We start from the raw sequence: 27,860 nt of genomic DNA on the forward strand, positions 1-27,860 counted from the left end.
ATGGGGACTGATGGTGAAAACCTGGTCCTGAGAAATGTGGTCATCAGCTTTAACTTGCTTCTGATGGGTGCTGTCCTCAAGCCTTTTGAGTGCCGGCTGGAGATGACAACAGAGCCAGCTGAGAGGACAGCGGTGGATGGGGCAGGTGGCCTTGCCAACTGCAGTTCACCTATCAAAGAGCAGCCCATGGTCTTCCACCACATCTACAACATTAACATCCCTCTGGACAGCTGCTGCTCATCCGTGTTCAAGTCTTCTGCCGAGGAGGTGAGTTCAGAAGACGACCGGCTGGCAGAGTACACGGAGCAGACCTCCGACAGCGAGAGCCAGTTCACCTTCACCCACAGGATAAACATGCCCAAGCAGGCCTGCAAGTGCTCCACCTCCCTCCCATCCCTGCAGGAGCTGCTGAGCAGGATTGAGATGCTGGAGAGGGAGGTCTCCATCCTCCGGGACCAATGCACCTCCAATTGCTGCCAAGAAAATGCAGCCACAGGTAGTAATGCCATCCTGTTAGCTCTTGCTGGGGACTGAGGGCTTGAGCGAAAGGCAGCAGAAATAATACAAAAACTGATGATGCCAGTCAGAGTGGTGACAGAGGAAAACCAATGTTTACCCATGATGGGGCTCTGGCTTTAGCAAAAAACTTAGCTTAAGTGCTCAAAGCCAGGAAAACCCCTGGAAGGGCTTTGGTCACTTGAGTGCTCATGCCCCACTCACTGCAAAAACTCCATAATGGAGAGAGAGCTGATCCCCCTTTATGGATGAAATTACAGCTGGTTAGGGGTGAGAAAGGAGATCTCCCAACTCTGCAGTCCTTCTAACACTGTTACACATCTGCCACTGCTTGTGGGACAGGGAGCAGAGATGTAGCTGCTGCTCTCCCAAGTTGTCCCAGGGCTGAAGGCAGCCCCATGAGAGCTGGCAATAAGTCCCTTCATCTTCTCTGTAGGGGAGGGAACAGATAAAAATGCGAACAAAACCTAAAAACAAAGGCACAAAATCATCAACATTTCATCTGAATAAAAAGATGTGCTTTTGTGGAGACCTCCAAGAGGTCCCATTAGGGTTACTCCATTAAAGAGTAATTTCACCTCATTTCACCTCAGCTGTCCCTCAGGGTCAGGAAGGTAGCTTTCAGCTGAAATGATGGGAGATGGGTCAGGAAGGTTTGGGCTAGCAGCTAGCATTTCCATGGTACAGGAGCCAGCAAACTAATAGTTTTCCTTGTCTCAAGGAAGAAGGGCTGTCTCAAAGGGCATCTAGCCCAAATGCAGCCCAGCTCTGCTCGTGGCTTCAACCAGGCACCAGGTTCCTTGCAGGGAAGAAAACACTAAGCAAGGAGAAAAGCAAGAAGAAAACACTAAGCATTTTTCCAGGGGAAAACTGCTTTTCACACCAAGAATAGCAACAAAAAGGAAGAGAAATTAAAAGCAACCCTTTTAACCCCAGTACTCACTCCATTTTTTTTAAGGTTTTGAAGCTATTAGTGTGATTTTATCAGTGGTACTCCAACACCTCTATGTGTAGGACACATTAAAATGAAATGGGTGTAACCAGTGCTCAGGTCAAAAGTTTCACCAAAGGTGTGTTGGTCAGGGAGAAACAAGGATGGGCATGCAGCAGGGTGGCTTGGGCTGGCATCTATCACGTGGCCAGTGGAAGTCAATGCATTCCCAGCCATGGCTTCAGCCCACATCCAACCCAATGCCACATTCATCACCTGCATTAATAGCTAAGGCAAAACAGGAAGCATCAGTCTGTGCAAAGTGAGGGTTAAACTCACGTAGGAAATGCTATGGGAAAACCTCTTTTGAAGGAATTAATTAGAAACTCTGATGGGCCTATTTGGGTTACTTGCAACATACTGTAGACAGTCCCATTAAACATTCATTGCTTGGTGGAGTCCCCACTCCTGTCACAGATGTGATCACAAGCTAAAACTGGAGTAATTACATTTATTTTTACCAGAAATGCTTTCAATTCAATGCACTGCAAAGGAGATCAGGATCCCTATCCCACCACCCAAGGCATTTCCCTGAGGAAAGCCTCTTTCCTCCAGCACACACTCCAAGCATCCTCTCTCATCTTTTGATAACCTAACTAGAGGCTGAGATCTGAAGAGATCCTGTCTGGCATTCCTAGTATTTGCAGTTTGAATGGGAATTTTCCTGCAAAGTAACCCAAATGGGTCTGTCTGGCACAGCATGCAACTGAACTGCTTTTATATGTGCTACATCCCCCATTGGAAGAGCTGCTCAGGAAGGTCAGCTAGGATGGAAAATTTAGCTGGGGACAGAGTCCTGGGGCCTGGGGATCTTTGGGCTGCAAAGGTTTCCCACAGTTTGGAGGAAGCACAGAATGGGTTTCTGTACTTCCTTAGTTCACATGAGGAAAAGCAGTAAAAATCAGCTAGGAAAAGTCAGCCTGCCTGGATAAACCCTTAGCTGGAGCAATGGCTCTGTTTCAGGGCAAAACAGGGAGCATTAGCAGTGCCAGCGACTGGTGCCTTCATCCCCATGCATCCCTCCTCACTCCAGAGCATCCTGTGCAAGGCTGCCAGGTAAAGAGGGGGCAATAGAAGTGCTGGCCACAGAGCCCATGTGCTGTCCCTGCTTTTCCACAACCTCAGTGTGCCCAAAGCCAACAGTTATGTCTTAATCAGGCTCACCAGTATAGGGATGAAGAAGACGTCTTTGGGTACATGTCTACTTTGTATAGGAGAGAGAGAATGCAGATGGAGATCTCTAATCTATAAAAAGGAGAAGTGGGTAAACATGACACCAGAGGAGTCATGGCTGAGACAGAGGGTTTGGCCAGGGAAGGGTTTGGTTTTTTTTTTCCCAGTAAGAGATCCAGGGAAGTTCCTATCAACTGAGTGCTGAGCTGGAGAGAAACCAAAGGGACCACCTGCACCACCACAAAGCTGATGGCACCCATAGCTATGGAGGCCACTGCTTCCTAGGGAAAGTTCCACCCAAACCCCACCACGACCCCATAGCACCAATTCTTCCCCTTTCAGCCCTAAAGCCGTCAGTTCCCCAGAGCTGGGCGTGCTCAGAGGGAGGATCATCCCCCCCTTGCCCCACACCTGCCTCCCTTCTCCAGCCCTTCAGAGGGTTGACCTAAGACCAAACCCGACGTTTTCCCACTTCCCACCCGGCGGGTTCTGACCCTCGGTCCTGCATCCTTGCAGGGCAGCTGGATTACATCCCGCAGTGCAGCGGCCACGGGAATTTCAGCCTGGAGTCGTGTAGCTGCGTGTGCATGGAGGGCTGGGCAGGCAGCAACTGCTCCGAGCCCCGCTGCCCCCGGGGCTGCTCCAGCCGCGGCGTGTGCCTGGAGGGCCAGTGCATCTGCGACAACGACTACGGGGGCGAGGACTGCTCCCAGCTCCGCTGCCCCGCCGGCTGCGGCTCCCGCGGGCTCTGCGTGGACGGCGAGTGCGTGTGCGAGGAGGGTTTCACCGGGGAGGACTGCTCCCAGCTCCGCTGCCCCCGCGACTGCTCGGGCCGGGGCCACTGCGTGAACGGCACCTGCGTGTGCCAGGAGGGCTTCACCGGCGAGGACTGCGCACGGCCGCACTGCCCCAGCGCCTGCAGCGGCCGCGGGCTCTGCCGGGATGGGCTCTGCGTCTGCCAGGAAGGCTATGACGGCCAGGACTGCTCAGCAGGTAGAGGGGGGGATGTGTGAGGAGTGTATAAGCAAGGGTTTCGAGTTGCCCAGAGTCCCATAGGAGCACCGCGAAGCCTGGGAGAAATCCACACCCGGCAGAGCGCATCACTTAGGACACAGTGAGGTCCCACAGTGTGGCTACCTCCCTGTTATCCCTGTCCCCAAAGACACCACGGACAAAAGTTTGGGAGGTGAGCAAAAAGCTAGGTGAGGTTCATCCCGCGGGAGTCAAACCCTTCGTGCAGCGGGTTCTCCCAAGCCTTCACCTAGCTGTTCAGACAACCACAGACAGCACACAACCCCCAGCCCGTGCCCATGTCCCACCAGCAGACCTACACACCCTCCCACAGGAGTGGAAGAACAAACCACTCACACCCTGACACTCTCCGTACCTCTGCCCTTCCCACCAGTGTCTCCTCCTGAAAACCTGCGGGTGACAGGGATCAGCGACAGGGCCATCGAGCTGGCTTGGGACAGCCCCGGGGCAGCCACCGAGTACGTTGTCTCGTACCAGCCGGCGGTGCCGGGGGGCAGCCAGCTGCAGCAGAGGGTACCTGGGGACTGGAGCACTATCACCATCACGGATCTGGAGCCAGGTGTTGCCTACAATGTCAGCATCTACGCAGTCATCAGTGACGTCTTCAGCGTCCCCATTACCTCCAAGGTGATGACTAGTAAGTATCCTACTGCACTTGTCGCTTGCTACCCATGTATCCTGAGGGGATGCTCAAGCTGGCTCACTTTTTCCATAAAAACCTTCTAGCAGCAGAAAATTGACCTTTCAAAAAGAAAAAAAAAAAGTATCTGTATAGGGATATAGGAAAGGAGGAAATGTGTCCACCCTCTTCAGAAAGACTCAGTTTGGATGAAAACCTGGATGTCTAAAAAGAAGAAAAAGCTTCCAGAGTTTGATTGAAGGCCCCAGAATGTGACCTAAAACATTACATTTTTTTTTCCTCAGAGAAAACACTACAATATAACACAGAAGTCTTGGGTTCTCGTCCCACTCCTGAACAGATGATTCCCCATGATAACTCCCCATGATATGGGCAATAGTGCAGCAAGAGGGGATGCTCCTGTGCATCAGGAGAAACACAGTCCTGACCAGAACCGTAACGCACAGAGGAAAACAGGAGTATCAAGCTGTAATGCCAGCTTCCAGAAGGGTTTCTTGGAGACTAGGGATACAGAGGACAGGGGGAAAACAGAAACTATCCAGATGCCCCTTTGCAACTCCATCATTCACTCTGTTCACATGATAGTGCAGTGGGATGGTGCAGTGTCCATAGGTTCAGGCATTTCCCTCTTTTCCCTCCAACACATGTGGAGCAGGGGAAAAGGAATTTTGCTAACAGTTACCAAAAGTTGCCCCGTTTTTGTTGCCCAGATAACAAAATACCCACAGGGAGCAGGGTGGGTGAAACATCCTGTGCACACCCACCCCACTCTGCTCACCACCCCCTGCTCCCTTCCAGACCTCGCCACACCGCAGGGGCTGAAGTTCAAGACCATCACAGAGACAACGGCAGAAGTGCAGTGGGAGCCCTTCTCCTTCCCCTTTGATGGCTGGGAGATCAGCTTCATTCCCAAGGTACTGCTGCTACACTCTTGGCATTGCAGGGTGTACCAAATCACCCTGGAAGCACCCAGTGAGTGGATCCTAAATCAGTTCCCAATTACCCCATTCCCAAAATTCTCAGCCCGTGTTTGCCATTTGTGTGCTATACATCAGACTCCCCAGACATTGCCAGCCTGCATTTCCCCATTAGCCTTTTGTGTCAAGACATATATGTCCTCAAAGAAACGTCCTCCAAAACATCCAGTGATGGGAAAAAAACCTTCCAGCCTCGCTGCCTCTTGTTGCACTGTCTTTTTCCTTTCCATCTCCTTTGCAATGACTCTTTCACCTCCTGCTCTTCCTTGCCCTGCTCTCTACATTAAGCTCCCCAAAGCAGTCTGGATCAAGACAAGCAGCTGCTGGCTCTTAGACAACAACCTTCAACACCCCTGAGTCACACACACAGTTAATCCCTGCCATGGAATTTTAATTGCTGTGACAAGCAGGTAGAAATCGTGCCAGAAAAGATGAAAGGATAAAAATATTGCCCTAAATACCCCATATTTTCTGTGTGCAGAAACAAAAATTGTACATCAAGTATTTAATCTACATTCATATAATTTCTACAGCATTTAGTCATAAGTATAGCTTCAATTGTATATGGAGCCTCTTAACAAGAGTATTCAAACCACAGCAGTAAAAGAAATGCTGATTAAAGGCTCAATCATAATGTTTTCACTTGTACAAAACCTTCACTGAAATCAAAGGCAGCTCTGGACAGTGGAGAACTGCAGAATCTGGCCCCAACATTTCAAGTACTCTTAACTATAAAGGACCACTGCACAGCATAAAGCAAGGACCCAATTGCTTTAAATAATTCAATTCTCTCATTTCCAAAGAGTTGCTGGAAGATTCTTGATGCAATGTTGGCTACATCCACATGCAAATTGTGTCAGAAATTGAAGCTCAGGTAATGCAGGTATAGATCCTGGTATAATTTTCAGTCACCATCAGGTGGTCATTCAGGATTAAAACTGAAAATATAGCAATATCAGAGAAAAGCTTTTGGTAGGAAAAACTTCTAAAATCTATGAGTCAAGACATAAAGTCACAGTCATGCTCCTGCCCATCAGCTGCCAAAATTGGCTTCTCTCGAGTCCCCATAGTTGGCTTTTCCCCTAAAATTAGGCAGAGGGTGCTCTGTCCTTTACTACCCTGCAAGCAACGCTTGCTTGGCTACCTGCCAAAACATTGCCACGCCTCAAACAAAACCAAACTCCACTCCCCAAAGCTAAAAAACAACGGTTATAACTGCAGCATCACAACCTCCGTGAGAAAAATTGACCTCCCTGTCTTCCCAAAAAACTGTGTGACAAGATGCTAATATGGTCCCCAGAAGCCCAACGAGGATGCTTGTAGCTTCCTGCAGAGCTCTTTCCACTCTCCTTCCATGGTCTCCATGATGCTCTCACCCCCACAAAAGCTGGGTCAGGCAGGATTGCCCATCTGCTGCCTGCACCGGGGATGGGGTGGGAAAAAGACAAAGAGAAGACAGATTTAGCAAAGAAAATTAGAAGAGGTAAAATGGCAATTGATAGCTAAAATGGAAGATTTCCTGTTTAATGAGAAGAGAGATGAATATAAATTGAGTTATGTGCAAAGATTTGTTTAGCATGTTATTAGTGGAAACAGCAGCAAGAAAAGATTCTTTGTCCAAACACTGGCAGGAAGGTGACATGTGCAGTTGTTTAAAGCCTTACAGTTTTTCAGGGCAAAACCGCAAGGCATAAATGAGCGTACTAAAGATGGTTAAAAAGCAGGGGATGGCAAAAAAAGACCTCACAGCTTCATACCTATACATCAACATAAAAAGGCTCCTGGCACCTGGAGAGCAGGGAAAACAAGTCTAGGCAAGGCTTTGGTTTAATCATCTTTCCTCTTCTGGAGAACAGCAGAGCACAAATGGCAAAATACAGAAGCTGGCAAGGGAGAAGGGATGGGGAGGATTTTGCAGCCCAGAATGAACACATGAGTACTTCACGTTTGGTGGGTGACTTCATCCTAGGTTTCTCCCTCCATAGTGGGGTGTGCCAAGGTGACAATGTGATTTGGGGATGCAGAGTGGGCTGTGGAAGGATGCAACATGGGGGGCACCTCCTCTCCGTGCATCAGTCCCACCCAAAACACCAGTTGGTGAGGGAGGGTTAATGCTTATTTCATTTCCTGACAGAATAATGAGGGTGGTGTGATTGCCCAGCTCCCCAGCACTGTCACCACCTTCAACCAGACGGGGCTGAAGCCCGGGGAAGAGTACACTGTCACCGTCGTGGCCCTGAAGGAACAAGCCAGAAGCCCTCCCACCTCCAACAGCGTCTCAACCCGTGAGTGAACCTGACCTGGGGGCAGCACAACAGTGCCCAGGGCTTGGTCCCAAAAATAAAGTCCCATCAGCAAGAGCAGCTGACACTGCATGGGCAGGGATGGAACTGGCAGCACCCAGGTGCCCAAAAATTGCAGCAACAGCTTCTTCATGCAATATTTTGTCCCTCTCCTAAATTGCCACGAGTGAAGAAATCGTGGCAAGGTTAATGGGGTAGGGAGTGAAGACTCAGTTCTGCTTTTATTGTATATCTGGATAAATTATCTTCTCTGCTAATCTCACATTTTGGAGGCTGGATGCCCTCAAGAAATGTATCTACAAATGTATTATTTACTCATATATAACAGATTAAAACTCCCACCTGCTTTTGTGCCACTAAATGCCCTCAACTCCCACCTATTCATGCAAATCCGGCAGCAGGGCAGGAAGCCAGGAGAAACAGCATGTCCCTTCCTAACCAATTTGTTTGCCCACTCACTGGTCCATCCTGTAGACAAGAGAAAATTCAGCTGGGTCTTCTTGCTGAAGGAGATGCAGTGATGGGCAGAGTTCATGGGGGAGAAGAGGCTCTTCACACCAGATCTGTTGCCTTGAAAGTCAGGCAGATGTCTACTACCTCAATCTGAGCTGTTCCAAGAGGAAACAGTGCTTAAATAGCTGCCGGAGGGTTGCAATAAGATGCTGCTAATTGAGGCAGCAATGAGAGTGAAGGGAGGGTCCCTCCACCGCAGCAGTTCGCTGCAGGTCTGAGCTTCCCCAGCACAGTCATCTCCTGCTTTGCCACTGCTTTCAGCTCGGCGTGGCTTAATAGAGACATCTCCTGGTCAAGCCCGAAACTTCTTTTCCCCGGGAAGTCAGCAAAAATGGAAGCTGGTACTTCAAACTCAAGGGTTGACCTTTGCAGGGAGTGCAGGTGAAGCAGTGGGCTCCTGGATCTGTGCTCCATGAAGGCATCCCTGTGCTGGCGTGTCTGCTTTTCTCTGCAGAACCCTCAGAGCTTTATCCCTATCACCCTTGTTCTTCCTCAACATTTTGTGCCAGGATGCAGCAGCAAAGGCATGGTTTCACGCCACACAGCTAAGTAGATGTGGACCACCTACATGACCGGACAATATGAAGTAGTTGGAGATTGAGGGTGTGTTTTACCTGGTCCTGGCCAAGCTGGACAGCCAGCTATTACCTGAACACTGGGCCTCCCAGCTGTGCTCCCTCCTCTGCTGTTTTGCCCCCAGACCTTACCTCACTACTCCAAATTCCTCCATGTCTTTTTCTAACCCTCCCTGGTCCTTTCCACCCCCACCCACATGCTTGGGGCAGGGAACTGCCATCCCCTAGAACTTCCAACCCTGAGGTGCAACATTCAGCAGACCCTTATTATATACTGTCATTTTCTAAGAGATGCATTATATTAGGTATATGTATATGTGGTATAGTCTAAATTACAGAACCAAAGTTTTTCACCCATCTTGTGATCATCTAAGTGATAAAACATGCTGCCCAGCAGGCTTCATGCATGAGCACTGCCAGAGGACAGGAGCAATGGCAAGGCTTGGCTCCATCCATCCATCCATCCACCCACCCATCCATCCACCCACCCATCCATCCATCCATCCATCCATCCACCCATCCATCCACCCATCCATCCATCCACCCATCCCTCCCTCCGTGTAGTGGTTAAGTCCTGCTGGACTCAAAGTCATCAGCCAGGCTTGACCCCAGGGTGTCCAAAGGTTGAGTGTTGGGGGATGTGGAGGAAGGAAGGGCCCACATATCTGGGGAAAAAAAAAAAAGAAATAAAAAGAAAAAGCATAAATGTCCAAAAAGGTCACCCAGTAGATCCCTGGTATGAATTAAGCTAAAAACCTTCTATCTGAGAGGTTTTTTTGGACACCCACCCAGCTAGTTATGAAGATTCACCAGAGCAGTTGCATTTTCTACTCTCTTCCCACTCTCAAGACACTAACAGCTTTAGGAGCTGATCCCTCAGTTTAAAGACAAACCAGCAGCTGGCAAGAAAACAGGAACATTTCTAGAGACATTCCTCCGATCTCAATGCCTGGATCTTGTCCTTGGCCCTACATTATTTAACACATTGTCAACATTTTTCAAAAGGCATAATACTGTCGCTGATAAATTTTGCCAATGATGAAAGGCTCAGAAAAGAGTAAATTGAGTAGAGGAACATCAATAAAAGTCATTTGGATAGTTTGATGACTTGGGCACAAAGGAAAATTACATGATTTTCAATGCAAAAGTACAAGCAGCTATCTAAGAGCAAAGCAAGTGTGTTGCAGTTAGATATAGGAGTTTTATATCCTGGGAAACACCACTTTAAAAAGCCAAAGAGGAATTATCACCAACAACCAGTTCAAGAGAAGGGCATGAGTTGCATTATAGCTGTAATGGGTATCAATGAGAGATACTGCTGGTAACACCTGCTCTGGCATTCACAGAAAGTGGAGAGGATTCAGGAAACAGCCAGGAGATTGGGTCAAGGGACTGGGAACCCATAAGGACCAAACCCCTTAAGTTCCTTGGGGTCAGGGTCATGTCTCTTGCCAGCGCCACCTCTCTCCCTTGTTCCCAAAAGTACTAATTCCAGCCACTCTGAAGGTCAGGTTGAAGCATCCCTGAAGCTTGGTATTCCCAAAGCTTCCACCTTCCCCCATCCAACTCTCCCAAAATAACAGGTTCCCGTTTCACCCCCCCCTCCTCTGCAGTCATTGATGGCCCGACGCAGATTCTGGTGCGGGACGTCTCCGACACCGTGGCCTTCGTGGAGTGGACCCCGCCGCGCGCCAAGGTGGACGCCATCCTGCTGAAGTACGGGCTGGAGGACGGGGAGGGCGGCAGGACCACCTTCCGCCTGCAGCCCCCCCTCAGCCAGTACTCCCTGCAGGCCCTGCGCCCCGGCGCCCGCTACCACCTCATCATCAGCGCCCTCCGGGGTGCCAACGAGAGCCGGCCAGCCTTTGCCCAGTTCACCACAGGTAGCTAGCTGACCTTGCTGGGAGAACCGGTGTGAATTTTAGAGCCTCTGGCAAGCGTGGGCAGATCACTTGCTGCCATCTGCGGATGGGTTGTCCTGCAACAAGGACTTACCCAGAGAAAAAATGAGGGATTTTTGCATCTGGGGTTTAATGATACCTGTTTTTCCCCTGGCAAAAGTGAGCTGGGGTTTAATGTGGTGTGCTAGGAGGAAGAAGTTGAATGAAAATGCAGTTGTTAAGATGCAGGTGTGAATGGAGATATTTAAATGCAAGTGCCTTGCATGTCATCACAGAGCAAAGCAGAGCAAATGATTCAGCTCACCCTAAAATACACATGCTAAAACTGCCCTCTGCCCACTCCCCACCGCCCTGCTCCCCCCACCCTCCTGCTGCTTGTGGCTGTTTAGCCACTAAACCTCCAGTGCAAAAGGTCCTTTTTATGTCCTGTGCCCCACAAGGATGCTCATATGGTCCCCAGGGCAGCCCAGGTGATCCCATGGATGGCATGGATGGACTCAACCCCCCCATATTTAGATGATAAACCCCAAGCCAACCACACCTTGGCCATGTCTTGCTGCGGCATCAAGGCTGAACCTGCCTGGGACACCCATCCTCACCAGCTCCAGTGCCCATTCAGACTCACAGCTTGGAACTCTAGAACTCAGGAGTTTATGTCCTAAAGAGCATCCATAGCTCAATGCACAATTCTCGAAAGCACCAACATGCTCGGCACAGGTCTGAATTCAAGGCAACATTTGCTCCTACTCAGCATCAAGAGCTAAGGCAGGTGTCTTGACCAAGGAATCATCAGTCAAGCAGCTGAAACCAGCACAGCCAGAAACATGGTTATCTTATTTTATATCTTCTCTGAACACCCTAACTGGTTGGTAAAACCTTAATGAATGTTAAACCCGCAGATAGCTAAGGGATTTAATTTACTGTGCCATAAAGGAGGAGCGTGTATCTCTGTGCTGGTTTATGGTATATAAATTATTTGTCATGTACATTACTGCTGGATATGAGGCTCCTACTGTTATAACTGTGGTATGTGAATTGTGTGTGTACATATCTCTATAGATAAATATTTTGGACAAGATGCTTGCCCCAACTGATTTGCTGTGTTGGCCTTCCTCACTTCATTTCTAAAAGGCAACATAAAAACATACCCCCAAATTCAGATCCATCACGATTACCCGTCTGCTGGTGCCCAGGCCCAAGCTGCTCATTGGAGGGGTTTATTGTGAAACCAGAGCAGATTCAGTACACAGCCTAAGCAGCACCAATAAACAAACCCTTTGGACAATGTCTGAGTGTGAATGAGCCTGTAAAGATGCTCAAGGTTTTCTTCTAAGAGCAGTTCAGGCTACTTCTAAGAGTATGGCTACTACAGAGCCCTTTTTTTCACAGCGCCTCAGTTTCTTTTACTCAAATACAGGGGGAAAGAGTTTTCTTTTTGAAATAACATGTAATTAGCTGCCAAACCAACTTACTGAGGATGCTGCAAGTGCTCCAGCATTTGCGTCACACTCCTGGGTGGCATCTCACAGCCTGTGCTGGGCAGGAAGCGAGAGCAAATGTTCCAGCCCTTCCTGCCAGGACACACTCTAAGGAGGAGGGACTGTGGGATCTCCTGGCTGTCACAGCCAGGTACTCTTCCACTGCTGTCTCATGGTGGCAAGGCTACGGGGTGTGTTCCCAGCAGTGAGGTGGTGCCTCTCTCCCTTGTGTTGCGCAGAGATTGATGCCCCCAAAAATCTGCGGGTGGGCTCACGGACCTCCGCCAGCCTCGAGCTCGCTTGGGACAACAGCGAGGCTGAGGCACACAGCTACAGGGTGGTCTACAGTACCCTAGCCGGGGAGCACTACCACGAGGTCCTGGTGCCACGCGACACCGGTCCCACCACCCGGGCCACCCTCGCAGGTATGCATCCACCCACGCACCCTTCTTCCCCCTTCATCCTCCTCCTCTCAGGCAGGTAGGGCAATGGAGAGCCCAAATCAGCACTGATACTCAGTTGCCCTTCTGCTGGCACATGTTTGAGGTTGTTTTGGAGTTTATTATTTACTGGAGAGAAGGTTTTCCTTGGGATAGAGCTCATTTTCCCCTGTGGGGGTCTGGGTACACCTCCAAGTAATGCACCTCCAGCAAGGATCTGTCCAGGTGGCAAATGGAGCTGGCAAGGAGCAAAGTGAGAAATGGGGAGAAGTCTGTTTAGGCTGATCTACAGAAAAATATTATTTCACCCCTCTCTTTTTTGCCGGTTTGGAAAAAGCCATGGATGATGGTGCCCTGTGGGCAGTGAGGGGGAAGCCAGGCTGGCTGAGATTTTTGCCTTTTTACAAATTTGGCTCAAAGCAGACACAAATCTAGAGATGCTGTTTTTGAGCAAGTCCTTTAAGTGGTACATTATTCAGGCCAGCATAAGGTCTGCAACCACCACTCACCTCCCAGTGCCAGGAAAGCCCCAAACACCTTATGCAGCAACACAGCAAAGCACCATGTGAGATGTGATTTCCTTATTTTTTTTACTAGAACTGCTTGCCTTGTGGATTTGCTGCTCCAGTGGCATATTTTGAGCGATGAAAATAATTATATGCAAAAATTGCATATAATTCTCATTCTTCTTGAAGTTCTTCAGTATGGCAGGACACCAGGTTCTTCCATGTTGACTCTCTGCCTTCCCAGGCAGGAAGGGAAGCCCTTCCCTTCAAGGGCTCAGGAATCTGCCATATGGAGTTATAGGAGAGAGTTCAGTGGGAAAGTAAATAGTTAAGTTACGGGCACAGCAGCAAAGTCACAAGAAAGACTGGAAGACAGCAAGGCAATTAGAGCAGAAAAATGTGGAATGCAGAAGTTAAGGCTGGTTTCTTCTGTGTTTGTGATGAGGATGCGTGGGGAGAAGTAGGATGAGATCAGAGACTTGGTGCTGAACTCCTGCTAGCTTTCCTTTAGGACATTTATTAGCTTTCTAAGTGAGAATAAGCATTAAAAGTGGGCCAAATCCCCCTCCCTGGGCAGAGGCACAACAGTGACACACACTGCAATGATATCCATGGCTTGACTTGAGCTTGTCTTGGAGTACGTGTCAGCCTGAAGTCTCTTGTTTTTCTCAGTAAAACTAAAAAAGCTCCCAAGGCTCTGCCAGACTCAGGCAGGCTGCAAGAAACCCAACGAGAGCAAGCTGCAGAGATGCAGATTCTTAAGTCAGTTTTGGAGAGTGATTTTTATATAGTGCCTCTATCATCACACAAGTGCATTGCTTCCAGTCCCCAGGGTACTATGTAAAAAACCAACCAATCATTAAAAAAAACCCTAGTCACAGCAGAAAATAATGAAAAAAACATTCTGCTAGCAAAAAAAAAAGCTATGATCATCATAGTGTGGATGGCACATGAGCCTCTCCCAGTATGCAAAGAGTAGTCATGTCCTCCAGTGTTGTTGGATGCTGTGCAAAACCCTTTGGGCTTTTTTTTCCAGACACCCAGGACCTGGTGGGATCCATGGTATGAAAGCAACCAGCAATTCTTTCAGCCAATCTCATCTACCTGCAGGAAAAGCAGTGACAAAGGGCACTGAGCAGAATTTATCAAAGATTTGCACTTAAAAGTGCAGCAAGCCTGGCCCCGACCCATAGTCTCTCTTAAAAATCAGCATTTGCACAGGAATAATCATAATTTTGCTCTTCACAAAAGATCTGGGAGAGAAAAGGTTTATATCCTCCTGCTCATTTATTCCTTCTCCTTCCCTTCTGCCAAGTTCCTCTTTCCAGAGTATTTCTGACACTTATTGAGCAGGGCCAAGGGGGTCCATCTTCTCCCTATCACCAAGACTGCACTGTAGTAAGAGAAAAGGAGAGGAGGAGAGTGTCCTTCTCTCCTGACCTCTTGGGAAAGGTTTTGGTGGCTCCAGGGGATGCTGCTCCTGGGCAAGGCACAGTGAGGTTGAGCTGGAGAGTTTATGGCTTTTCTAACTTTGTGGGAAAGATCATGGAGCACTGGGAAGAGGGGAAATAGAGCCACCAGCAGCCAGCCAGAAGTGACAGAGGAAAGAGATATCTCATGGAGATAAAACTGCAAGAGGAAAGGAGCTGGATAAGCTCAATTCCCCAGTTCCTTGAAAGAGGCACCTCAGGATATGTCCACCCCAAGGAACAGGGCTTGATTTGGCTCCCAGAAAGACTGCATCTTTCCTGATTAATGTGCATTTCATTTACTCTGCATAATTTATTTCTCTCCAAGACACCAGTCCTATGACAATATTTGATGTTGCACGACTTTGGGAAAAAATATAGCTACTTTATTGTTCCCATCTCACCTCACACACACAAGAGCTTCTGTCTCACTGCCAGCAATTACAGCAGATCTCAGCAACAACTTTCAAAAATTTCTTGTTTCTGAGCTAAAATAATCCAAATTCCCTGTCCAAAGGCATCCACAGGGTTTTTAAAAAGGCTCAGCTCTTCTGCAAATGTGTAGAGGAACTGCTGACCTGTGGGAGAGCTGCTAACCCCAGGGATGCTCTGGAGGGTCCCCCCTCCCCTACCTGTGGGAGGGGGAAAAAGGGATCACACACACCCTGAGGTCACCCTGCCAGGTGCTGCTCTCAAACCCCTTCATGTTTTTTGCACTCCCTGGCAGATCTGGTGCCAGGAACAGAGTATGGCATCGGGATTTCAGCTGTGATGGACAGCCAGCAGAGTGTGCCAGCAACCATGAATGCCAGGACTGGTGAGTTTGGCCCCCCCCTTGCCTGCTCCAAGCACAGTTGGCTCCTATGGCTCAGATGCCCCCATAGGACAATCCGTGCATGGGGACAAAGCTCTGCACCAACCCTCTCCCACAGAGCTTGACAGCCCCCGGGACCTCCTGGTGACAGCCTCCACTGAGACGTCCATCTCACTGGCTTGGACCAAAGCCACAGGTCCCATCGACCACTACCGCATCACCTTCACCCCTGCCTCAGGAATGGCCTCTGAAGTGACAGTGCCCCAGGATGAGTCACAGCTTACCCTTGAGGAGCTGGAGCCTGGGACAGAGTACACCATCTCCATTGTCGCTGAGAGGGGGCGGCAGCAGAGCCTGGAGGCCACTGTGGATGCTTTCACAGGTAGAGAAACATAAGGTGGGATGGAGGCAAGGGCACAAACCTCTGCCAGCCCACTGCGTCCCTGGCATCAAAGCCCTTGCGGTGGTGATGGGGATGAGAGCTGGGGTCAATGTGTCCACACAGGAGCAACTGACCTCAAAAGGAGGATAGCCCTACCAACATGGTGGCACAATCCCTTTGGCCAGCAGCACTGAACACACGTGCTTTGCTGGAGGGTCCCCACAGAACAAGGCTGAATTGGGATAAACAGACAGCCCTCTGCTGTCCTCTGCGGTCAGGGTGCCTGTGTGTCCATAGGAAGATGGAATGAAGCCTTGTGGGATCTCACAAGGACCTCTGGCTGAAAAGTCTGCAGTCATGAAGTGCAGACAACACATACCATCTGTAGTGGGACAGTTTCATCACTCACTATATACGTCTGGGATGGAGGATGTTTGCTGGTGGAGCTGAGAAAAGTGCCATTTTCCCCCTCCTTGTTCTGCCTCTTGATCCCAGCACAGTTTCAGATCAATGGAGAGCCCAGATCTTCAGCTTTGCCACCTCTTTTAAGTATTTCCCATACAAGCACTGGGAAAAACATGGAGGATCTGCAGACAGTTGGGGTTGCATCCCTCCTCTCCGTATTCCAGGTGTTCGACCCATCTCACAGCTACACTTCTCCCAGCTGACATCCTCCAGTGTGAATGTCACATGGAGTGACCCATCCCCACCAGCAGACCACCTCATCCTCACCTACAGGCTCCGGGATGAGGAGGAGGCACAGCAGATCACACTCAATGGCACCTGCAGGCACACTAGCCTGACAGGCCTGCTGCCATCCACCGAGTACCTGGTGTCACTGGTGGCCGTGCACGGCACCATCAGCTCTGAGCCTGTCGTGGGCTCCATCACAACAGGTACCACGGGACACCCCCCACCAGGCACAGGACAGCACTGGGGAGGGCAGGCAGAGGGATGGGGAGTGAACCTGCTTCCCCACAGCTTTTCACTGTGCTCCATCTCACCAGGGATTGATGCACCAAAGGACCTCAGAGTGGGCAACGTCACCCAGGAGTCCATGATGGTCTACTGGAGCGCTCCCATCGCTGCCTTCGACCACTATAGAATATCCTACCGTGCTGCCGAAGGTAACAGGCCAGATCACTCCCATTCATGCCCTGAGCTCACAGCTGCCAACCCTCCCTCCATCCGCTGGCCCAAGCAAGCCACTAGGTCATTTTCACCCAGGCAGTGTCTCAGTGCCTTGGGCAAAGCAACCAGTAACTGGGATTGGCTACAGGGCAGAGGATGGGGTGTCTAGGATGAGGATGGGAAGGGACCACTGCAGCCAGCTTGGCACAGCAGGCACATAGAATGTCCCCCAGCAGTGTGGCCTCCCTAGAGATGGTTAAATTCAGGGCTCAATCTTGAAATCCCACCTCCCTCATCTGCTTCGACTACCTCATCTTCCTTGGCCCTAGTTCCGTCGATGATGCTGAAAAGGCTGGGCCAGCAGAGTGATGGGCACACAGGAGTGCACCTGCAGGCATGAAACACAGTTACCTCCAGTGTCTTGTGAAACTGCTCTCCCCCCCCCAAGCCTGTCCTGAGCCCCAGGGATGGGGCCATTCTTGATGTCAAAGCTCTTGGCTCCATCTCTGCAGGGAGGACAGACAGCATGGCCATCCCCAGGGATGCCACTGAGTACACCCTCCAGGACCTGCAGCCTGCCACCAAGTATGAGATTGGGGTGAAGAGCGTGCGGGGCCGGGAGGAGAGCGAGCTGGCCTCCATCACTGCATACACAGGTGGGAAGGAGCTCTTGGTGGGCAGGGAAAAACCAAACAGTGTCAGGTCCAGCCCTGCCCAGGGCTGGCAGTCCCTGCTTGCACTAAGACTCAGGTGGCTAAGAGCAAGCTGGAGATGATAAGCAGAGCTCACAAGAGCTCAGTGTGGGCTTTTGAAGTATGTCTCAGCAAAGTTTATCCCAAATATGCATGGGTAGTCATGGGTAAAAGTGATAAACCTGTGTACCACACACAGGGAAGCCAGAAATATGATGCTGGGCAATCATGACAGCCTTTCCTAAACAGAGTAGAGATTTCCAGAAATATTTCCTAGGGAAGCCCTGTCACAAACAGTATCTGCTGCAAGAATAAAACCTTCTGCTATCCCCAGACTCCTCAAAACCTAAAGAAAACCCCTAACATGCCTGACTGGGCATCAATAAAAGAGTGGAAGAGCAGCCCAGGTAGCCGAGTAGCACAAGCTATGACATCTCTGCACTCCAGCTTGGGCAGCAGTAACTCCTGTGCATGCGCAGGTGTCTGGGCAGCAGGGCAGGACATAGAGTGGTATGCCACAAGAAGCCCTTCCAGTTCATTGTCCAGTCTTCTAATCCTCTGACTCTCTGGATCTCTCCCCCATGCAGCCATGGATGTCCCCTTGGGGGTCACAGCCACCAACATCACTCCCACCGAGGCGCTGCTGCAGTGGAACCCGCCGCTGTTGGAGGTGGAAAGCTATGTCCTCATCCTTACATGTCGTGCAGGTACACCAAGGCTCTGTTTCAGCTCATCTCAACCTCTCTCCCATCCCAAAGTCCAAGGCTCAGTGGGTGCCCTTCACAGAGGGAGTAGGGAAGGAGCCCTTGCCTTGAGCTTTATAAGGATTGTGGGAAAAATTAGAGCACCCTTCAGATTGAACAGCACTACTACAGCTCAGCTGCTGTACAGTACCCTACAGTGTTTCAGCAATAGAAATGCTTTTATTCATGAGGTCATATCCAGAGACATTTTGGAGAACCACCTTGAATGTCTACTCTGACTCATGCCTTTTTGCTTACAGTTGCAGGAGAAACAATTCTCGTGGATGGAGACAACCAGGAATACCAGCTGACCAACCTGCTGCCCAGTACCACCTACACAGTTTCTATGTATGCCACCAGTGGGCCTCTCACCAGCCAGACCATCAGCACCAACTTCACTACTCGTATGTAAAATCACTTCCCTCACTCCTCATCCCTAGCCATGCTCCCACCCCAGGAAAAGCATCCAGCAAGGCTGAGCTGAAGCTCTAGTTATGTAGTGTGGGTGCTACAAACATGAATCCCAAATACCAGTGCAGAGCACAACACTAGAACAGAATTTTAATCAACAAGTATCAACTGGTATTCTCACTCTCTCAATATCCATCCATTCATCCATCCATCACTTTCTTTCAGTGAATTCCCCTGGATGTGGTTTCCTGAGCAGACCCCTGACCAGGTCTTTTTCTTGCCCAAGGCCATAGTCCAGAAAACAACCCATTTAGCTCATGGACAGCTTGACAGGTCCCATAGCACATGAATTTCACAGTTGTTACCCTTAAGGTGGCATGCAAGCAGAGAGAAGGACTTCTAGAGGGTTTGCAGAGTTCTGTTGAAGACTGGAGATCGATGATGAGGTCTTGAAACTGAGGGTGAGGATGGGCTTTGGGCTGTAGCTCAGTGTTGTAAGGTTGAATCCCAGTGAACTGAGTTGGGAAACAGGGCTGAGGTGGTTGTGTGTGAGAAACTGCACTTCCTTGGGTCCCTATCTATTCTTGCAGTTTTGGATCCTCCAACAAATCTGACCGCCAGTGAAGTCACACGACGGAGCGCCCTGCTCTCCTGGGTTCCTCCTGTGGGAGAGATTGAGAATTATATCATGACCTACAGATCCACCGATGGCAGCCGGAAGGTGAGTGAGTCCTCACACAAAAGAGGCTCATTATGTCAGGAAATAATACAATCATGGTAAAACGAGTGGGAGAAGACAAACAAAGCAAAAGAACGATGCTCACTGGCTCAGGGAGACCAGACGGGCAGACACTATTTCCTGCTAAGCAGAATGATGGGAAAAAGCAATAAGAGATTGCCTAAGGCAAAATGTTTATGCCTGGATTGGGCATAGAGGGATTACCTGGAAAGTTTGGAGGAACAGGGAAAAGTCATAGCTTGTGAAACACAAGCAACTTTAAGCAGGAGAATATTATTCTACAGAGGTGTTAAAAATGCCATTTTCCCTTCCTGCAAAAAGGAAAATATGCACAGACAGGTAATTAATCTTGCAATACAATGCATTTAATTATTTAATGAGTGCGTCCACATCTGCCTGTCTGAAGGAGCGGCAACAAAAAACACTATCAGAAATACCTCATGGCAAATAGTCCGATTTCCTTTGCTGCTGTGATTGGCTTGCAGCAGCCAGAGGATAATAGCTTTACAGAATGGGTTCAATAATGCTGTGTGGCACTGGCCAACAACCAGGAAAAAAAATGACAGGAATTGACGGGGTCAAAACTGTCTAATAACCAGGTTCGGCCAGCTTAATTCCTTGCACTGCTTGGGCAATTAGTCATGTCTTGTATCAAGGGCATACAGGTCCCAACAGAGCCAGTACACGGAGGACACAGACTGCAAACATTTAAATCCATCTCCAAACCAGGTTGCTCTCCCCCACCCCAAACCATTCTGAAATGTTGACTATATTCACTGATCTCACATTCACTCAGGCCAGGGGTCTAAGGAGTCATTCAATGCTCCTCAGCCAGTCTCCAAGGGCTACAGTAGTTTGTGGCTTCCCTTCCCTCCTCACTTGCTCTTTAGGCTCCCCACCATTTTTCTCATCTGTTGCTCTTGGTGTCTACCTCCTTCTGGGACCCATGTACAGGAGCTGATTGTGGATGCTGAGGATACATGGATCCGTCTGGAGGGGCTTTCTGAGACCACGGAGTACACCGTGCACCTACAAGCTGCCCAGAACGCCATGCGGAGCAGCCTCATCTCAACCACCTTCACCACAGGTGAGGACGCATCATGCTGCCAGGAATGGACTGTGCTTGGGGACTTTCCCTCCTCAGGTAGCATTCCATCATGATCCATAGATGGGTACTTACAATGCCATGACCCACAGTGCTGCTTCACTACAAAAAGTTAATGGCTGAAGGATCTATGATTCAAACACAAGACCCAGCCCAGGGCAAGAGGGTTTGAGCTTCAGACCAGGAACCATCTACCAGGCCCTTTGCCTTGTCCTCAAGTGAATAAACAGTGGAAAAATACCCACTAAAATCAACAACACATATTAACAGGTATGCTCCTGGGAGAGGACCCAGCCAATGACTCCATGCTGTAGACATGATCTGATTGCTCACAAATATCAAAGAATCATAGAATACTTTGGGTTGGAAAGAATCTTGAAAGGTCATTTAGTTCAGTCCCCCTCCAGTGAGCAGGGTCATCTTGAACTTGGTCAGGTTGCTCAGAGCCCTGTTGAATTTGACCTTAAAAGGTTTCAGGGTTGGGCTATCCCTGGAAATATCAATCAGGTGCATCTCCACCACCCCCAATGCAGTCAAAGACCACAGAGACAGCACTTAATCTAATTGCATTATTCCTCCCCACTCTCATTCTAGAATATTCACAACTCACTAAGGCACTAAAATAATGGGAATGGTTTCCTTTTGAAATCAAAAGGTGGGCATCCACAGCCACCACAACCCTCACAGACTCTTATTACTTACACTTCCAATAATGAAGCTTGCATGAGAATGCCACCATTGCTTCCAACCTCTGCAACCATTCATAATATAAATTATGCAAAGCAAATTGTCCCTCATCCTCTTTGAAAAGCATGGCTAGCCGGGGCACTTACAGACAGAATGTATCTTGTTCAGGGCTGCATCCAATCATGTTCTCCCTGGGCATCAACAGCACTAAGAAGCCTCAAGATGATGGAAAAAGGAAGTTTCTTCTCACTTACCCCAATATTGATGAGACAGAAGCAACCAGGAGCTATCATCAAGGCAATGCAAGTTATGGACAGCATGTCTCATCAAAGCATCCAGATCTGCATTTCAGTTTATTCTGGCAATGCATCAAGGCACTTCGCAGAGAACAAGGACTTGTCTTCAAGCACAACAACAGCAAAAGCCACCCAGGCTTAATTTAAATTGTTTTGCTTCCTTCTGCTTACAGTACACATCCCGGGGTTCTTCTATTCCCTCTGACATATTAATAGCTCAGCCTCTTTTGTTTCATGTTTGCATATGGTTCTTGGGGAATTGTATGCAGATGAGACAAAAGGAAGAAACAGATACAGTATTTATAATTTATAGTGGTTTGAAATGTCTTTCAAGGTCTCCTTGGCTCCTAAAGATATGAATATAAATTAAGAAACAAGCAACCTCCACAGAGCTCAGGGGAGCCCAAAGTCGTTATCGTTGAAGTTTTCATTGTTGGATACTATAAAGCACAAACAACATCTCACCAGACTGTGCTACAGACCATGAAGATGGGGATAAAAAAGAGGGGATCTTCAACATTTGGACACTGCAATGACCTCCAAGTCTTCAGGTCACAAGGTGGGGGAAAATATATCCAATAGAGAAGCAACAGACAAAGGTTGTGCCTTGGTCCTATGGGGCACTACACAACTGTGATGGACACACAGAGCATAGAAGATGTGAAGGTCCTTTACGCCTTCTCAGTTAGCTACAGAGACATCCTTGAAAACCACGCCCACATTGCCAGCTCTGCACTCATTTATTCCATCATCCATACATACCAACACCAAAGAAAAACATGTATTTCCCTCTTTAGTCTTAAATAAGAAAACGCTGTCCTCAGAGTTGACATTGCAATACTGCCAGAATAATTGTCATAACTAAGACTTTCCTAAACTCTGACCACAAAATGTTTTCTCATTAGAGAACACCTGTAGCACAGTCACACAGCCCACACTACCTACCTCTAGCATCGCACACAGCCTCATTCCTGCTCAGCTTGTGAGAAACAATTAGCTCAGCATAAGTCCACCATCATTTCCAAGGGCATGGAGAATCAGGAGAATCCCCCTGGAATGAGTAAAGCTATAAAACTTGACTGGAGCTGGCAATCCTGACAGGAGAACAGGTTTTGGTATTTTCACAGCTGTCTAAATATGCTGGTGACAGCTTAAACCCCAGGGTTTCAGACACAGTGCAGAAATATGGTCCAAGAAGTGACACCCCTCATCATTCATGGTGATGTTACCATGCACCTTTCAAATGTAAGACACATGGAAGAATAATTAATTAATATATGCACACATTTTTTTTCCAGTAAGTCCTCTGAGGCTGATGGCAGATGTAAAGTCTCATTGCCTCATGGAATAATTTGGAACATAGAAGCCAAGATAGATTTTTCCTGGATTGTAACTAGCGGAGCCTGAGGCATGGGGAAAATTCTTTTCTTGAATTTTGGCTTTTTTTTATTATTATTATTATTTTGCAGGAGGACGTGTCTTTGCTAACCCTCAGGACTGTGCCCAGCACCTGATGAATGGAGACACGCTGAGCGGGGTCTACACCATCTCCATCAACGGGGACCTCAGTCAGCGGGTGCCGGTGTACTGCGACATGACCACCGACGGAGGTGGCTGGATTGTGAGTATCCATGTGGTTGTCCTGCACGTTGTCCCCATCACAAAGTAACTGAGCCCCTACCAGCAAAGCACAGGAATGACAGCAGGCCCAGCGTCATACGCTTCATTTCCCACACCACAGGGAATGGCCCACGCTCTGGAAATAATAGTTACACTTGGAGAAATGCCCTTTGGTTTATTTGACATGCTTGTAGTGCTTTCGGAGAGCAAAATTTGTGAGTGAAGCTGATTTATTGTTCTAGAAATGAAATTAATGGCTGGTAGCTTTCGTGGGGAAAGATTCATGATGCCTGCAGAAGAAGGGTGTCAGGCATCACCCCAGTTGAGTCTGCACAGGAGAACTTTAGAAACAAATGCCTGTTTGGCTTCTGAACTACACAAACACTGCTTGTCCTGATGTAGCTGGACTGACACTGTAAGTAAATAATGCCATGGTGCTTTGATCTTATTCACATCAAACTGTTACCTACACACATTACACCAAACCCTGCTAGATGTATAGTCAAAACAAAAAAAAAAAAAATGGGCTTCCTCAAACGCTGATTTCTAGCCAGTAAATTTCCCTCTCACTCTGCTTCAGAGCATCCCCTTGGATCAGAGAAATAGCCAGCTCAAAGAAGAATTACATGCTAAAAAACGAGAGGCACCACGTATTAGTTAAAGCAGAAATCTCGAAGGCAAATTCCTTCCTAATCTACCATTTATTTGCTTTGGACATTATCTAATACCTCTTTGATTTCTACACCTGCACACAAACTAATTGTATGGCTGCAATTAATGTCAAATGGATGGGCATTGCAATTTTCTCCCCTGAAAAGCACAATGGAAAGAAAAATTATTATCTTTGCCTCGTGTGTCCAAAGCCTGGCAAAGCCTTTTCTCATCTCCATCATTATGATTTTCCCCCGGTCTTCCTCCACATTAGGTCTTCCAGCGGCGGCAGAACGGGCTGACTGATTTCTTCCGGAAATGGGCAGATTACCGGGTTGGCTTTGGAAACTTGGAAGATGAGTTTTGGCTGGGTATGACCTTCCCTGGTTGCCTTTCACTGATGTGTCAAACCTAAGTTCCATGAGCACTGTGTCAGCTGTTGGCTCCTTGCCCTTCACAACACTCCTCTACATTCTCCCTCAAACAGTTTTCCTTCTGTTCATTCTCTGCCCTTCACCTTAGGACCTCATGCAGAGGCACACCACAAAAAGGCACACTGTGAAGGTCAGCAGCTCACTGGTTTGCTCTCTCTAGGAAAGAAAGGGAGTATGCCATCAGTTTTCATGGATCAAAACCCATCATTGTCCATTGGATGACGACAGGTTGCCCTGGTGGCCAGAAAGTCAGCTGCCCAATGAAAGCAGGAAAGGAGTGAATGGGAGACAGCACAGCTCTGAAACTGAGTGTGCTCCTCCAAAACCTCACCATGTGCTAAAGGAACCTGCAGCATAAACACACTCTGGCTTGTATGGGAGCTTAACAACAACATAAGTAGCACCAGGGCTCAACAGCTGGATGTTCCAAGCTTCAGCAGCATGAAGAAATGTGAACTTGAGCCTTGAACCCAACACTCATAGACACTGGGAGGCGAATCTCAAGTGGGGACAGAGAGTTCAGACCCTAGTAGTGCCAGGAGATACTACACAGGCTCACCACAAGTGCTGCTGCTCTTTGATTCATCTCCTTGCTCTCATTTCCCACTACTCTTTTATTTGCCTAGAGCTTTCCTTGTTTGTTCATGGAATGGATCTGAGCACCAGGTTTCACTGGTGTTTCACTGTTTTGACAGGTTTGGACAACATCCACAAGATCACATCCCAAGGGCGCTACGAGCTGCGAATAGACATGAGGGATGGTCAGGAAGCAGCATATGCCTACTACGACAAGTTCTCCATTGGTGACTCCCGGAGCCTCTACAAACTGCGAATTGGAGACTACAATGGCACTTCAGGTACAGCCTCATTGCTAGCAAGGATCTTGGGAAATCCTGTGACTGACTGGTTCAAGACTGTAAAGGAAATCCTAACATGAAATCTCACTTGTCTAGAACAGCAAGACAAAAACCCATAGTCCTTTCTGCAGTCCGTTGTGTAACCCAGATAAATCCCACTAAGGACACAGAATTTTCCATTGGGGATTAGGTATTTAATAGTAGAGACATTGCTGTTCAAATAACCAGATCAATCATCAGAGGTGTCATCTCACTTGGCAATAGCCACAGCTGGCTATTGATGTCATGCTGGAGGCTGTATTTATTGCCTTTCCACAGCTGTGGAAAAATCTGAAATCCTCTGAGTCATTTCCTCACGTAAAGGCCAAACACTGCCCAGTTTTGCAAGGACACTGTCACACCTGCTTGCTTGGTTGATTCAGAGAGTTAGAGTTGTCCACCAGAAAAGAGAGAGTGCTAGAGCGAGGGCACAGGGGATCGCTTCCTCAAGAAGGGAGAAGGGGTGCAACTGTAGCCCCTTCATCTGGGATAGATGTGCCCTGTGCAAGCCTCCATGACAAAACTTCCACCATGTATTAGGTGGAATCCCACAACATTCCAAAGATACAGGAATTTCCCTATTCAATACCAGTTAGTTGCCACTGGAAGAGAAGTGTCATGAATCTTTATGGTGTGCAACAAAGCACTTGGTCTAACCTCAGATCCCAGGGCACAAGGCACCCAAACTATTGCCAAGGATGGCAGTAATAGGGTGATGCAGACATGATTCTGTCCCCTTCACCATGCAAACTCTGCTTCTAGCTGTCCAGCTGTCTTCTGCTCCACCTTGTGCCAAGGGAGCCAGGGTTCAACAAATGGTTCATTGCCAAGATGTTTGGTAATAAGTCTCTCCATGGCTGGATTGCACACTGCCAGCATGGGTCTACTTCATATGTCCTTAGGAATTACCAAGGAGCATATTTAGAATGTCTCCTGTAAGTATATCACTCAACTGACCGTATTTTACTCTGGCTTTTCTTTCACACAAAAGCAGCACTCTAATTATCTAGTGAGGATGAGGTTAGAAGTTTTGGTGGAATAAAATATCACACACCTTCCAAAACCTTCTTCCCCTTATCCAAAGAGAGAGAGGTGGTTCAAGAGATGAATGTTTGGTCTCCTTTAAGAGAAAAAGCTTCCTTTGGCTAACAGGAAAGAAGGAGGCTGAAAGCATCCTGAAGTTATATAGCAGAGCCAAGCCTCAGGAAATCAGGGATGCCAAAATCTGGGATTGAATTAATTTCTGAAACACTGAAATTCAAACTATCTGACAAAAGAAAGAAGTCTCTAAGATTTGCTATGGTCTGCACTGATCCTAAACAGACAGCAGAAGACCTCAGATGAACCAATTGTGAACAATTCCAGTTAATGTTATTCCCAGACTGCCATCTGTTTGAGCCACTAATTGGAATGGTTACTACATAACCAGAATATCCTAATTTCCTTGTGAAAAGACCAGATAACTCAGACTCCATCACCTTTAATGGCACCTCCTTCCACAGGAGACTCCCTCACCTATCACCAGGGCCGCCCTTTCTCCACCAAGGACAGGGACAATGATGTTGCTGTGACCAACTGTGCCATGTCCTACAAAGGGGCATGGTGGTACAAGAACTGCCACCGCACCAACCTCAATGGCAAGTACGGAGAATCCCGGCACAGTCAGGTAAGGGTAGAACTGGGTTGAAAGCCTCTGGAATTTCTTCTAGGGGAACATGTCAGCAAGCCTAGGTTAGGGCTGGGGCTGCGTGATTGGTGCACCAGGGTCAAGACTGGTGGCATGACCTCAAAGCAGCTGGAGCAAAGGGAGCCACCTTCAAGCCAATTCTGCTAATACTTTGTGTCTCACGCGTGCTGCCATAGTCATTTGCTGTAATGTGTTAGATTAAAAAAATTACCTACTTGAAATTTGATCAGCCTTTGAGCAGAGGCAAAAAAAACAATTAACCCATAGAAGCAGGAGTTGCTTGTTCCTGCTACAGCGAGTTTTTCCTTCTGGCTTCTCTTCAGCTATCAACCTTGTTTCCTTCCTCTCCCACTCTGGTTTCTTGTTAGGCTCTTTCCTTACCCTCTGCCTTTCTCTCCTTCCTGCCAGGGGATTAACTGGTACCATTGGAAAGGTCATGAGTTCTCCATCCCCTTTGTGGAAATGAAGATGCGACCTTACAACCACCGTAACATCTCTGGGAGGAAGCGACGGTCCTTACAGCTCTGAGCCAACTGAACCCCTCTTGCCTCCCACAACCTTTTCTGTCATTTGTTTGTATTTTATAATATGAAAAGGGAAAAAAAAAATTACTACTCGTCTGAGATAGCAACCTGCCCCTCACAAGTGCTGGAGGGAACCATGGCACAAGGAAAGGTCATGGGAAAGGAAAGACCTCATTGCTTTGCATCTGTCCCAGAGAAATACCAAATTTCCAGTCTCCCTATCCCAATACTCTGGCCCTTAATATGAGAAGAAAGAGAAAGATACAGATTTTTTTTGATATTTTTTTAAAAGACACAGAAATCTCCAGCAAGCCCTGTTAGAAATGTTTGTCACAGGGTTTGTGGCAGAAACCTTACCCACAGGTACCTTGTATGGCCATTTTCAGCCCAGTCATGGCCAGGGATGCCCATCTTCTCCCTGCCTCCCTGTCCCCTCCTGGCAGCGAGGTCCCAAGCTTCATGCCATTCTGTAGACACCAACTCCTCCAGCAGGCAGAGACCCCTCTCTCCCCTGTGTGCAGGCTCTGGACACAT

General features: G+C 48.4%; 1 protein-coding gene and 1 long non-coding RNA gene across 4 annotated transcripts in view; one reads left to right on the forward strand and one right to left on the reverse strand.

The window, feature by feature from the left end:
• TNR (tenascin R) lies at positions 1-27,330 on the forward strand. Of its 2 annotated transcripts, none has more exons than XM_062497169.1 (21): positions 1-496; positions 3,197-3,673; positions 4,086-4,349; positions 5,151-5,266; positions 7,464-7,614; positions 10,334-10,603; positions 12,339-12,524; positions 15,242-15,331; positions 15,447-15,710; positions 16,340-16,606; positions 16,718-16,837; positions 17,354-17,497; positions 18,121-18,240; positions 18,537-18,680; positions 19,278-19,408; positions 20,381-20,513; positions 22,984-23,135; positions 24,060-24,156; positions 24,915-25,076; positions 26,618-26,781; positions 27,211-27,330. In XM_062497169.1, exons 1-21 carry the CDS (start codon positions 1-3, stop codon positions 27,328-27,330), a joined length of 4,068 nt encoding a protein of 1,355 aa, XP_062353153.1. The 2 variants fall into 2 exon arrangements, with proteins under 2 accessions (XP_062353153.1, XP_062353154.1); XM_062497170.1 differs by having other exon boundaries at positions 18,543-18,680.
• Positions 19,244-27,860, reverse strand: part of LOC134046562 (uncharacterized) — a 45,948-nt gene continuing 37,331 nt past the window's right edge. For both annotated transcript variants that reach the window (XR_009933373.1, XR_009933374.1), the window contains exon 5: positions 19,244-19,349. This is a non-coding gene — a long non-coding RNA (uncharacterized LOC134046562). The remainder of the gene's footprint in view (positions 19,350-27,860) is intronic.

The sequence above is a fragment of the Cinclus cinclus genome, chromosome 8, assembly GCF_963662255.1.
Source record: "Cinclus cinclus chromosome 8, bCinCin1.1, whole genome shotgun sequence".
NCBI classification, from domain to species: Eukaryota; Metazoa; Chordata; class Aves; order Passeriformes; family Cinclidae; genus Cinclus; species Cinclus cinclus.